We start from the raw sequence: 14,784 nt of genomic DNA, 5'->3' as shown, positions 1-14,784 counted from the left end.
TTTGGCCTAATTTTTAAGGACCATTTTAAACTAGTGTCTCACTTTAACACAGTACATGAACACACTATAAACCAGAGATCACCAGTCCACACTACTGTAGGGTTTATTACCAAAACAAACCATTACAGAGTTATCGAAAGAACAAGGACTCACGATGCCTTTTATACGACTCTGTTTACCAAAACTACACACATCTTTTCGTGATTACGTCTACTAAAGAGAAAGCACTCAAAAAGAATCAAACCTTAAAAACAACTATTGAGATATGTAAACACAACCATGTCTGGGACTAAATATTCTAAGGCTCCATATAAACAATCTCTTTCAAAACTACACACACACACACACACACACACACACACACACACTTTTTCCTCAAATGAAAAGTCATTTACTCTGAATGAAAACATAAAGGCAGAATTCTCGCCCTAAATGTGCTGACCCACACCCCATCCCAGCAGCCCCCAACACAGCACCACAGGAGCCCAGCATGCTGAAAACCCTAAGATCCTACTGCATCTGCGGAAATCTCGCCCTTCCAACAGAATTTCACTAAGTGCTTATTTCATAAACAAATCTCTCCCAATAAGGAATCATTAAGACAGACGATCTTTCACTAATACCTTTTTCTTTGTGACTGTTCAACCTTTAAAAAAAAAAAACAAAAACCCTACCTACCAAAACCACCTTTCTAAAATAAAAATCAGCGCAATCTCTGCTTCCTGATTACAGATAACAAATTGTGTGTGACATTTCCTAAACTAACCTCCAATCTCTTTATTCATGTTTAGACAGTTCTCAGTTACAAAAAAGGATGAATGAGCAGGACATCAATCACTCTGGAATATTAGCACCTTAAAGATGTCTTTAGCAGGTCAATAATCTTTTCACCTTAGAAGGACTTTATCAGATCTTGTCTAAAGCCTGGATAAAAGCTCTGCATTAAGTACTTCTAACAATTGACAGTGTATCTCCACCACACAAAGCTGTTTTCTTCCTTAGGGTGCAATCCTCAAGGTCACAATTCTGTGCAGCCTTCCACAATGACAAAGGAGCATTCGCTCCGGCCAAACAAGCTGTCAACACAAACTTTGTCATAGCTCAGATAAAGAAACTGGCAGACAGTGATAATAAGGTCTAATTTCCCTCCCTCCCAGGGGAGGGAAATAGATTTCAAATCAGTCTAGAAACCCATGCCCAGGCAGCCACGTTATCTCCGGCCACACAAAGGAGGGCGACTCACTGTGAACTCGTCCAAGGGCTCATTGATCTCGATGTCCAGGACCTCGTCGCTGTACAGCGGCTCCTCCTCGGGCCCCTCCACGTACTCAATGTGGTCTTCGGGGAGCTCGGCGTCGTGCCCCTCATACGGCCCTTCTTCTGGGTACTCGTGAGCATACAGCTCAGACCCACCCGACTTGTGATAGACGAGCTCATCCTCGCCCTGCTCATACTCAGACTCCTGCTCTGCAGACTGGTCGTTGGTGTCAGACATCTCAAACGACGTGACCATGTCTGACGTGGCCGTCAGGCTGATCGTGACATCCTGAGCGCTACAGAGGACAGAAACACACAGAAAGGCAGGCAGCTGGAGTGGAGCGCAAAGCTAAACCATTACGAGAGTTAGTGGCTATCAGAGGCCAGCAAGAAGCCAGCTCAGCAACGGGGGAATGCGCACAGACCACAAGAGTGGCCACACGTGAGACGCATGTGCCACACTCAGCCAGCGCCAGACTCCTGCCGCCCGGAGCGCCCGCATCATCATCACTCCCGCAACCTGAGCAGGAGAATCAGGCCAACCGTGAGAAACAGGTCTACCCGGCCAAAGTCCAGGACTGAAACCAGACCACTTTTCATTCTATCTTTCAGAATGAAAAGGGCGGTGTCCATTTTCTAAGACATCCAAGTAAAACTAGGAGTACTACTCTCTAAATTGAAAAATCACAGATTCAATTTTTTTTACTTGGGAGGATAAGTGCTTTACAATGTTTTGCTGGTTTCTGCCATACAACATGAATCAGCCATAAGTCTATATATATCCTCCCCACACTGATGGAATTTTAAGAGCTTTCTTAAATCTATGATGCCAACTATAAACTCGTATTTTAAAAAATCAAAACATTAAAAGTCAGCATGTAAATACATTTCAATGTTTTTATCTAAATCAAGTTTATACTAGCCTCAAATTTTTTAAAAAATAGTTAATTTCTGAGTGAAATAAACAAAGGCAATTTTAAAACTGAAAAAAAAAAATATATTCCACCTGCTAAATCACAACAGACAAATGTCAAACAATTAAGGTGCATAATAACAACATTTAAAGGGCAAGGTTTTAGGGCTAACTCTAAGTTTGCACCCATTAAGTATACAATCCTAACAAAAAAACTGAACATTCCACACACACATAAAGATACTACATGGCTAAAAACTCCTAAAAAGTATACTTCAAGGGCAATGTAATTCAAAAGATCCAAATCTAATAATGATACCAGAGAATAAAATTGGGAAACAAATTAACTGGTAGAATAAATAAAACTTAACTGTTACCCATAAAAATTTCTTTATGTTAAAAAATATCTATTACACATCTACAACTCAATAATAAATAGCATCTATTTGTTAATTACATTTGTACACAAGAAGTGTCTTTATTTTCACAATAAATGTTTCCTCATAAAATTGAAAAGAATTATTTCACTTAACAAGAGTACAGTAAATACCTCTTCCTCTTTTTATAACAGAGCTTACCATTATAAGCTCTTAGTCAAGAGAAAGATGTTCTCTACTGCCGTGCACTGAATATCTGTATCCCCCCAAAACTGATGTGTGGAGTCCTGACGCCCAGTGTGATGGCGTCTGCAGGCGCAGCCGTTGGGAGACGCCGAGTCCATGAGGGGGGAAGCTCGTGAATGGGATCAGTGCCCATGAAAGGGACCCCAGAGGGCTCCCGCCCACCCACCAGCCACATGAGCACACAGTGAGAGGGTCGGGGGCCTCACTGGCACCCAACCATGCCGCACCTTGACCCTGGACTTCCCAGCCCTCAGAACTGTGAGAAGTAAGTATCTGCTGCTCACAAGCCACCAGGTGACGATATCCTGTTACGGCAGCCCAAACTGACCACATCAATTATATCCAGATAGTCAACTAGAGTCTAACATACAGTCCACAGGAATATACAAAATGACAATTTAGCTAACTGATATGCGTAAGTAAAAAATGTCTAAAATGAAAACAAACACAGCAACATCAAACTGGAACCAACATTCCTGAGTCAGAGGCCACTGCCCCCATCCAAATAAAGGGATTCTCTAAAAGAGCAGTACAAACCTATCTGGAACTTCCATAACCTGCACTCAACAGAGTTCACAGGTTATTAAATGCAGGACCAGCAATGATTTTAACCAGTTGATCTATTTGTAGTAAAACACATACGGCTTCCACATCAGTTATATTAATATAGTAATTAGTTTATTAATATAATTATATTAGAATATAATCATATGGTAAAGATACAGTACATTATCTTTTATATCCTGCTATAATTATAAATCAGTTACTAGAAATTTAAACAAACAACATTTTTAATGAGATAATATTCAGTACCAGAAATTTTCTTCGTCTTCATTATCACTCTGCAGGAGATCATCATTTAGCTCTTCATCTGACAAATCCGATTGATTCTAATTAAAGCAAGAAATCTAATTAATGCATGTCACTTCCATAAGAAAACTTGTTACAAAAGTGCAAAATTACGTTGACTGGATTATTTCTAACCTTGTTATTAAAACATTTGCCATTCACAAAGTTTTCTCAGTTTGATGTAACCAGTAACAGTCAAGGTTCTACATATGGCATACTAGCTAACCCCCCCAGACTAATGTTTAGATGCTCAGTTAAGTGCAGCAGAAGCAAGCATAAGGATCATATTATAACTCTAACAAAGGAGACAAAAAAGGACAAGTCCTTTCGTAGTATGATAGAAACAATTTTTTCTTATCATACCAAAAAAATGGTATCCTTAAGATTTGATTAAATTTAACATAAACAAAAGGAAAAAATAGTGGAATTTTAGAAAAAAGCAGATTTTAGATAACTAGACTGCCCAACTGAAATGCTAAGAGACTAAAATAAATCTCTGGTTTGTCCAGTAGACGGATACATGAAAATAAGCACCACTCGGATTCTCTCTCCTGTTCCTGACAGGTTTGTCTACTCATATTATGAGTTAAGCAGAGGCAGTCTAGCGAGTGTGCCAACTGGTCAAATTTCTAAAGTTACAGGTTTTGTTAAGCTAAATACATACCGGTATCTTAGATTTAAGATGGGGAACCACACACTTTCCTACCTTATTAAAATTATTTCTATGGTATATATAAATTACTACTCTTCCACAACATGTACGCAAGGGGGGGAAAAAAAGACCTGATTTTCTCCCTAAGGATGAAAGAAATAAACCAGCAATCTTCTCCTGCCATTTTATAGATTATAAACCTAGGCTTCTCAAACATATCTCTATTTACTCTTCATTAAGGTAGTTTTGATACAGGCCAAAAAAAATCCACCTTATTTGTAGTTTTTATTAGTTGCCCAGGGACTCTGTCACCCACTAACAGGGGTGAGCCAGGCCTGCTATGCATGTGTGCATGCTAAGTCGCTTCAGTCACGTCCAACTCTGCAGCCCCACAGACTGTAGCCTGTCAGGCACCTCTGTCCATGGGAGTGTCCAGGCGAGAATACTGAAGTGGGTTGCCATGCCCTCCTCCAGGGGATCTTCCCGACCCAAGAACTGAACTCAAGTCTCTTACGTCCCCTGCACTGGCAGGTGGGTTCTTTACCACTAGCACCACCTGGGAAGCCCGGGCCTGCTTTGGGAGAGCTCAAATTTAGCTGCCCAGGATCACTAAATAAAAGCACAAGAAATCTTTAAAAAATAACAATTCAATAAAGCCAAATTTCATTCAATAACATGCTATTTCCTTCAGGTTTTTAGTTAAACTTCTAAATACTGGTCGAAAATAAATTAAATTACACACCAAACAAAAAAGTGTGTATGTTGCAGTAGGCCCTGATGGTAATCAAATCTCAGTTTTTTGAGTTCTGAGGATTCAACTTTCTATGCTGGTTCTGAACTTGATGAGTAATAGACACAGAAGGCACAAAATAATGATCAAAATGACCAAAACACCCACGTTACTTGAAAAGCTGGAATGGAGGGCCGCACTAAGCCCTGAGGCCACAACTACTCTTGGGATGACCTGGAGTGACGCCTCCTCAGGCAAGAGGGGAACAGCGAGGGTGGACCCTGCTCAGGGTGGTCGGCAGGAAACCAGGGCGGGAAGAGTGAGAAACTAGCCACCAACGCTTGTGATCATGAGGGCCAGGGGGGCTCCCCGACAGAAACACAGGGCAAAGGACATCAGGCTTGCCCAAGAGCAGAAATCCAACCGCGGGTAAAATTGTTTTACTACAGTTAAACATTTTAACATCTAACTGGTATCCCTCACGAAAGCATTTTAAAAATTTACAAAGGAAAACACATGTTTACCTTAGGGAAGTGAACTCCCAAATACAGGGAGTGCACGGCAAGGCGGTGCAAACTAAGTCAGAGGCAGACAAGTCCCCGCTTCCTCTGTGACCACCCCATGCCGAGGACTGGCCCCGGGCCTGCCCCGCCCCAATCACACCACACACAGGCATCCCAAGGCCGCCCGAGCTCACAAACGGGTGGGCTGAGGGGCACGCTCACGGCTTCTTCCCTTGCAGTCATTCTGACCACGCAGGGTTACAGGTAACAGAACGAATTCCTCTTTAGAGTAACAGGGGAAGAGAGAGGAAAGGCTGGGGGAAGCCAAAGCCAGGACGGTGCAGGCCTCGGGGGCAGGACAGAACAGGAGAGCGGCTACAGCCGCCAGTGTGGGACAGCAGAGCGACAGGCGGAAAGGGGCGGGGCCGGCACTCCTGCCAGGACTGGGCCTTCATCAAGAGTTATAAATGGGAGGAAAAGGAAGATCTCATCAGACCTGACAATCAGACAACTGATCTGACCTGATCACCTAAGAGAACAATGAGCTTCAGTGTAACTGCTGACAGTAAGGAGCCATCACAGTCTGAAGACTTTAAAACAACTAAGCATACAACTAGCTTGATATTTAGTGAGACTAACAAGTGTCTTTAAATTGTTAATAAGTAAAAAAAAAAAAAATTAGTATTTCACTTTAATATTTGGCTTTTCATTTCTATTTTTAATATATGTTTCATAATGTTCAATATATATTGGTAGTTACGTTATACATATAAATACATGATACATAAATATACACATTGGAGATAACGGCTTCCAAGTTTTTACTTGATCAAAGAAGTTCATATTTGAGGATAATTTTATCCTTATATCTGAATCCCAAAAAGTAAATTTCAGATTCAGCATTCAAAATATTAACCACCAAATGTTAAGTTCCTTCAAGGCAAGTGGTAGTTGTATTACAACTTTCATACACTCAATACCTGCTAAAATGCCTTGACATGCCAGAAACTAAAACATTTGCTTCAAAGGATTTACTGCCTGAATTACAAGTTATCAGAGAATTTACGGATATATAGTCAACTCTTTGCATATAAAAAGTAATCAATTCACAAAATTTTAATCTATACCCAACTTTCCAGTAACACATCCCATGCATAAGACGTATTCCTTATTTTAAATGCAATTAAATATCACTTAATTTCAGAAAGACCTGTATTGTTACCTTTTTTCCAGAGAGCAAATCCTCTCCAAGTAAGTCATCATCAAGTTCACTGTGGGGGAAAAAAAAGAAAGACATGACAACGTTTTATTCCTACTAACCGCTGGAAAGTTTGCAGACCCCTGGGGACATTTACCCAGGACTTTAGGGTTTGGGCGCTTTCACAGTAAGCTTGCTATCTTTTCCTTTATCTTCATTAATAATGAAAACACATTTTCAAATATACAGGGAACATCTGATCCCTTAAGTATGGGAGTCTTTGCTGTAACTAGTGGCTCTCATTAGACTTCTTAGTTTTTCACCTCAATACGAGAGTCACTTCTTTGGACTTGTTCATTAATGAGCAAAAGAAGAAACCGTATGTAATATCTATGCTTTCTCTTATCTTCAAAACATATGATGAAACAGGAAAAGACAGATGCTCCAATATCATTAACTAGGAAAATTAAAACCAAAACCACTGGGAGACCATTTAACACTCATCAATTGTAAAAACTTAAAAAATGAAAAATCAATGCTTATGAGAACATTCAAGTATATCATAAAAACTAAAGGAATTATTTTTGTATAGCAATGAAGTCATGTCAGCTGTCTGCAATTTCTGATCAGCATGCTTATGTTTTGAAATGATCAAAAGCAGGTTTTCTCATAATTAAAATAGAAACCCTTAGCAGATGAGAAACCTGGAGACATTTCCCACTGCTTCCTTTTTTTTTGTTTTTGAACTGATGGAAGATAGCTACCACTAAATTATGTCCTTTTTTCCTTACTTTTGTATTTATTAAGTTATGTCTTTTTAAAGCAAATGTCTAAGGACTAACATCTAGAAGAAGCAAACACGATTATGATTCTAGGTACAAATGCCAATGGAGACTCAACTGTACCAATGTTATTACAATTGTTGCTTTTTTCATAAGGGTTCTGGTTACAAATTTCTATAGGTTCTATAGGTTTTGAGCACTGTTTTACCCAAAACCCACGTTTACGTCTAGTGTGCTACTCTGCAGAATGACAGAATATCCTGGAATGCACATGTGAAGTTACAACAGAAATTCAATGTACTATCTTTTAGAACTAGAAACAAATTATTTCATTCCTGCACTGAGTATCTCTTTTATTATTTTAAGTTACCCTACATAAATCCTATACCATCATTTTATAGATAAAGAAAATAGGGACAACAGATTAAATGATTTGCCCAAGGTCACAAAGCAGAGACAAATCCAGGACAAGAACTTAGCTCACGGAAAAAAACCTTTCATGGACCTGCATAAACACAAGTTATCAGAGAACAATGTATAACTTCTTTCAACATTTTCAATCCTCAAATCATCTAATCATCTTTCAGATACAATTTCTGTATCTTCATTGCTACATTCATTCTCCAATGGTGAGGAAAGAACCACTTGCTAGTCACAATATTTACAATAACTGCTTTTGAGAATTTGATTCTAGATGATCCAAAAAATATAAGCACGTCTTTGAGGACAAGCACCCCTCTGGAGCATCACTCTAAATAACTGAAAACAGAAGGTAATGTCATTTGCCCAGAGGATACTAACTGGGAAGAACTCTTAAAAACCATAGTATGAACAGGTGCTGGTCATCACATAGGCAAAAAATCCAGAAAGTGCTGGTGTCTCTTGCTGACAAATAGATGGAAATAAGCAATCAGTGACTTTGATGACTATTTTTCCTAAACAAGAGCATTTTTTAAAAGATAAATGAAAATTTTATCAGCTGTAAATGAAGAGTGTACAGAGATGAATAGCTGTTTCCATGACTAACAAAGGTAGTAAGAGAGCGTCAAATAAGAGGGCAGGAGGAGAGATTAGCCGCACAAACAACAGTATGCATCAGGTGCAGCTCAAGCAGCCACTACGTCCATTCCGTGTGCTGCGCGGCAACAATCACTCCAGGTGCTGCACACACACTCGCTCTTGTGCTGACATTCTGAAACCGAGCGGGACCGCGCGGCCCTTTCCCTCGCCATGTCCTCGGCCGCCTTCTGCCCGTGGAAAGGTTTAGTCACAGAGTAAGTTTCATCAGAGACGTGAAAAATGCTCAAAGGAAAACAGTCAAAGGAGACTAAATAGTAACAATGTAGTCACTAAGCATAGTCAAGGACCTTTAGTTCTTTCTCAAGTGAAGTGAGGTCACTCAGTCAAGGCTCTTTGTGACCCCATGGACTGTAGCCTGCCAGGCTCCTCCATCCATGGGATTTTCCAGGCAAGAATACTGGAGTGGGTTGCCAATTCCTTCTTCAGAGGAACCATCCCAACCCAGGGATTGAACCCAGGTCTCCTGCATTGCAGGCATACTCTTTACAGTCTGAGCCACCGCGGAATCTTTCTCAAGGGTTATAGATAATATTCTGAGCCATATCTTGTAATGGCTCTGTCTTATAGATACTAAAAGCCCAGGTGGAGAAGTTAACTACACGATGACCAGACTGTACCCAGGACTTGAGCTGCCATAATTCTGAGAACTGACCGCAAAGAAATGGGAATGAAAGATTGAGGGCAGGAGGAGAAGGGGACAACAGAGGATGAGATGGTTGGATGGCATCACCGACTCAATGGACACGAGTTTGGGTGGACTCCGGGAGTTGGTGATGGACAGGGAGGCCTGGCGTGCTGCGGTTCATGGGGTTGCAAAAGAGTCGGACACAACTGAGTGACTGAACTGAACTGAGACCCCAGAACTCAAGATTAAGCATACCTAAAACAAGCAAGATGATGCTCCTCAGACCACCGATGACCAACTGAAGATGACTGTTACAGATGACTGTGCTGTTTCTGCATGTAACCCCCCTCACCACCACTCTGTCTATAAATGCTTTCCTTTGCTGCTTCTTGGGCAGGGGGAGGAGTCGGCCTTTGGACAGATGTCTGCCACCCTCCCCACCCCAGCTGCCAGCACCTAAAATAAAGCAAACTTGCCTTTCCACCAGCCTGGCTTGTTTACTGACTTCTGAGCAGCGAGCAGCCCGACCCCCAACCCATACATCTCCGTAACCAGAACATAACCCCGTCAAGCACACATCATTCTCCACTTTTTACACGTGAAAACAAGGATTCAAGATGTTAGATAACTGGCCCAAGATCACCCTGCTACCAAGTCAGAAACCAGGTGAGTTGAGACAGTCTAGCACCAGAGGCCAAATGCTACCTACTACGCACACACCACACAAAAATTAAATGTACTTCTCCACTGTTATCATAAAGCAGGATCCTTATAAAGAGGTACACAAAAGGGAAGAAATTTGTAAAATATGAAACACTACCAAAATGACATCAATGGTCACCAGAATCAACGAATTAATGGGAGTGAGCGGCCCACATCGCCTCTTTTCCAAGGGGTGAGCAGTAATGCTCGCAGACAATAGAGGTACTTAGAAAGTGACAGAGTACCGAAAGGATGAGGCGGCATTCTGCGTCCCACTGCACAGCACCTGAGAGGCTTCACCAGCCACCACTAGTTGAGGAAGACAATCAGATCTTTGGGAGCAGGTATATGTTTACAAACCGACAGAATTACATGGGAAACTTCTCAGGAAACAGGTATTTTGCAGGCAGTCATGGCTCAGATGGTAAAAATCTGCCTGCAGTGCAGGAGACCAGGGCTTGAACCCTGGGTTGGTACTCTTGCCTGGAGAATCCCATGGACAGAGAAGCCTGGTGGACTATACAGTCCATGGAGTGGCAAAGAGTCAGGCATGACTGAGCAACTAACACTTTCCCTTTTTTTCACCTGGCTGCAGCCTTTCGAAATCAGAAATTTAAGTGACAACAAACACTGCACCTGAGCAGTCTCCACGTGCCTCCCCACTCCAGGCCACCCTCGTCTGCTCCCTCCCCACCAGCTCCAGGCCCTAGACGGGCTCCCAGCCCTGGCCCTTCTTCTGGATAGGCCTGGCCCATGGAGGTCTCCACAGAACGTCACAAGGCGGAGGCGACAGCCGCTCCCTCCCACCTGCACTGCTCCAGCACCACCCACTCTCGCCACAGCGGCTCCGGCTGGACCCTGGGACATCACTTCTCCAGGAGACCGGCTGCTACACTCGGAACACCTCATCGACTCTTCCTGCTTACTTAACACTACCCCATTAAAAAAACCCTTCATCAAATGACCTTCAGTTAAAACCTTTTGAACATGCTCTTTCCTATCTGGATATACAGCCTGTTATATTTTCTGACTCTTTCTTCTTAACTTTCAAAATTCACCCTCTATTACCCAGTACATGGAAGAGGTTATTTTATGCTTTAGCAATATCAAATAAAGAAATACACAAGATACTGAGTCTCCATATGCAAACATGCACAGAAGACGAGTAAAGAAGAGAAGAGACTGTTCAGAAACAACACGGGACAAGGGCCATTCACCCTGGAAAGGGCAAGGAAAATCAGAGCCCTGCCTCACACTATAAACAGAACCCAGCTCCATCAGAGCAGAAGCCAACCAATGTCATGACAGCCAAAATAAATCCTCACTGAACAAATATTGGGGCAACACAAGCATTAATAAGGTAACAGTCATAATGGGTTATAAAAACACACATGCAGTATTTAAATCTATGAATTCAAAATGGTTCAAAAACAAAACACCTCTGGAAGATGCTAAGGAACTAACCCATTATTTTGAAAACTGGTAAATAAAAGTAAAGAATCAGACACTTACTCTATACCTCAAAAGAACCAAGTATAATTACAAAATTATCACAACTAACAGAAACAAGAAGGATTGAAAGAATGAGAATATCATCACTTGGACCATCTAAATGGTTGCTAACATGGCAAAAAGAAGTTAACAAGACTCTAGGAAGCTCCTTCTGGAGGAACAAACAGCCAATGACAACACTGAAGAGCCCCTAACTTATGGGATATGGATCTTTTGCACTCCAAATCAAACTGTAAGAGAGAACACAGAAACACATCCACACTACACATATGTATGTATTTGTAATATACATGAAAGTGTCAAAGTGTTAGTCACTCAGTCGTGTCCGACTGTTTGCGACCTTATGGCCTATAGCCCACCAGGCTCCTCTGCCCATGGGATTCTCCAGGTAAGAATACTGGAGTGGGTTGCCATTCCGTTCTCCAGGAGATCTTCCTGACCCAAGGATCAAACCCAGGTCTCCCGCATGGCAGGCAGATTCTTTACTGTCTGAGCCACCAGGAAACTATATATGTGAGACAGTCAGGGAAGTGTGAACATTAATAAGACACTCATATTAAGCAACTTAATCATACATAACTCTATTATGGCTATATTTGTAAATCGTTTATTTTTTAGAGAGGTACAATCTGGTATGTTTTCAGATGAAATTATGTCTATGATTTGAGAAGGATTACAGAGATCACAGATAAAACAACCGTGCTACATAGTGACACTGCTGAAGCTGAAGGATGGTACATCACCTACACTGGACTATTCTATTTTCATATACACTTCAAATTCTAAGTTTAAAAAGAAAAATCAATCAATTTCAGGTTGGTTATATATGTAACTATTAAAAACATACACACACTTCAAAACCTTCCTAGGAACATCGAGAGTACAGAGTAGGAAGAATTCCTTACCAACATAAGGCAGAAAGCAGCTAGACTGACATCATGCACCTCCTGAAGAGATGCCCTCAGGAAGGTCACAGCGTCACCAAAAGGCGCTCCTGGCCGAAAGCACATCCTGAACCTAGTCCTGAGGAGACACCAGCAAGCCCACACTGAGCGCTGGTCCACAGGGAAATGGTGCACCCTCCTCAAAAAAGTCAGAAGCCATTAAACACAAAGGCTTCACAGAGCCTTTGCAGAAGTCTTTAAAGACAGAATTCTTCCAGATGAAGAAACAAGGAGGAGAAAAAGAAACTCACTTTTGCTAAAAAGGACATTATTTGGACAACTGACAAAACCTGGGTAACCACTGCAGATTTAGAAGTGGCATGATACCTGCAAACTACTATCAAATGGTGCAGGAAAGAAAAAAGTGTTCTGCGTGTGTGTGTGTGTGTGTGTGTGTGTGTGTGTGTGTAACGAGAGGAAGACAACACAAGCAAGATACAAAGCAACTGTTAAGTCTGATCGCGGAGGCCTTGTAAGAATTTCTGTGTTACTCTTACATCTTCCTGTAAGTTTGAAAATGATGTCCAAATACATTTTCCATCTTTACTAGTCATCAGAAATATATAAAATTAAATTACAAGATACCTGGCTTCCCTGGTGGCTCAGTGGTAAAGAATCCACTAACACAGGGGAACAGGTTCAACCCCTGGTCCAGGACGGTCCCACACGCTGCAGAGCAGCCGAGCCCAAGCACAAGCACTGAGCCTGTGCCCTGGAGCCCAGGAGCAGCAGCCTCGGCCCACAGGACACAGCGCCGCGAGCAGCCCTCGCAGCGCCGCGGCATGTGGAGGAGCTCTGCTGTTCCTGCTGCTGCGGCACAGAACTACTCCAGATGCTCTGAGCCCCCACTGCATGAAAACACGGCAGCTCCACCGGCAGCCGGAGGCAGCACAAGCCAGGAAGGCACTCCCCACAAAGCCTTCCGCCTGGAATGCCCTCCCCTGCCCTTCTTTAGCCCAGTCAGGACAGACCTACTCAGGAAAAGAGCATGGGCAACTAACACAGTGTTCTCGTGAAAGAGCTCTGCGCGGCCCAGGGGCAGAAGGAGATGAGTCAGCAGGAGCCCCGCGTAACCAGGGGAGTCCGCACCTGTCCCAGTCCTCGTCCGCAGCTCTTCTCCTCCAGGACCGCTCCGCACCAGGCTTATCAAACTGGTCAAAGTCGTCATCTGTGAGGGAGAGGCCATGAGTCAGTCTTACTCAACTTAAACAGACACATTCAAATATTGAAACAATTTGTTTCTTCTAAGGATTCCCAATAGGACATTTTAAAACACTAACCTTTCATATATATAACAATTTCAAATGTTGTTTGTTTGTTGTTTAGTCACTAAGCCAGGTCCATGGACTACAGCCCACCAGGCTCCCCTGACCATGGCATTTCCCAGGCAAAAACATTGGAGTGAGTCACCGTCTCCTTCTCCAGGGGATCTTCCCAACCCCTGGAGAAATCAAACCCACGTCTCCTGCATTGGCAGGCAGATTCTTTACCATAAATGCCCATAAATGCTTTAGCCATTTTTAATCATTAAAAAATTTCAAAGTACACATCTACCTAAAGAAAATCAATTTACTGAACATTCTTAGGCATGAAAGCTCGCTGATAGAACAGTTAAAGGGGTGCAACTGACCCCTGCATTGCTCAAGGGTCAACTCTAATAATAAAGCTAAAAATCAATCCTAGAAAGAAAACTGAAAATTCACAAGTACATGGACATTAAACAACACACTTCACCAACCAATAGGTCAAAGAAGAAATAAGAACCAGGGAAATAAGATATACTTTGAGGAAAATGAACACAAAAATACAACATACCGAAGTTTACGGGATGCAGCAAAAGCAGTAGGTGGAAGGAACTTTATTGCCTACACTAACAAAGAAAGATCTCAAACCAACAGCCTTACTTTAAATCTTGAGGAACTAGACAAAGAAGAAGAAATTAAACCAAAAGACTGCAAAAGAAAACAAAGATTAGAGCAGAGGCACATGAAACAGACTAGAAAAATAAAACTGTAAAAACTATTTTTAAAAAATTAGCATATAGAACTCAACAATATGTTAAAAGGATACCCTACATTACAACCACATAGATTTATCCCAGGAATGAAGGGTTCATTTAACATTCAAAAATCAGTACTAAATTTTTAAAAATCAATATAATAGATCATATTACAAAGTAGAAAATTACATTATCATCTCAAAATAAGGAGGAAAATCAATTTAAAAATTAATCAAAACCAAATATCCACATTCCTAAAAACTCTGAACAAATCAGGAATAGAAGAGACTTTCCCCAACTTGATCAAACGGCATCTGTATGGAAAAACTACAGCAACCACCACAAGTGAACGCTTTCCTCTAGAATCTGGAACAAGACTGGGGCTGTGAGTCCCAACACTGCAATTCAGCACTGT

At 41.8% G+C, this 14,784-nt stretch overlaps 1 protein-coding gene across 7 annotated transcripts in view; it reads right to left on the bottom strand.

Annotated features, from left to right (window-relative positions):
• The window catches only part of RBM33 (RNA binding motif protein 33), a 109,921-nt gene that overhangs the window by 84,175 nt on the left and 10,962 nt on the right, over nucleotides 1–14,784 (bottom strand). For 6 of the 7 annotated variants that reach the window (XM_043463972.1, XM_043463967.1, XM_043463968.1 and 3 more), the window contains exons 2-5: nucleotides 13,460–13,538; nucleotides 6,750–6,798; nucleotides 3,607–3,683; nucleotides 1,244–1,553 (exon numbers count right to left, since the gene is read on the bottom strand). In XM_043463972.1, coding sequence (XP_043319907.1) covers nucleotides 1,244–1,553; nucleotides 3,607–3,683; nucleotides 6,750–6,798; nucleotides 13,460–13,538 — 515 coding nt within the window. Of the gene's footprint in view, nucleotides 1–1,243; nucleotides 1,554–3,606; nucleotides 3,686–6,749; nucleotides 6,799–13,459; nucleotides 13,539–14,784 lie in introns of all 7 variants that reach the window. The other variant, XM_043463970.1, reaches the window with a different exon arrangement.

Source organism: Cervus canadensis, chromosome 3, assembly GCF_019320065.1.
Source record: "Cervus canadensis isolate Bull #8, Minnesota chromosome 3, ASM1932006v1, whole genome shotgun sequence".
Lineage (NCBI taxonomy): Eukaryota > Metazoa > Chordata > Mammalia > Artiodactyla > Cervidae > Cervus > Cervus canadensis.
This window is presented reverse-complemented; position numbering and strand designations above follow the sequence as displayed.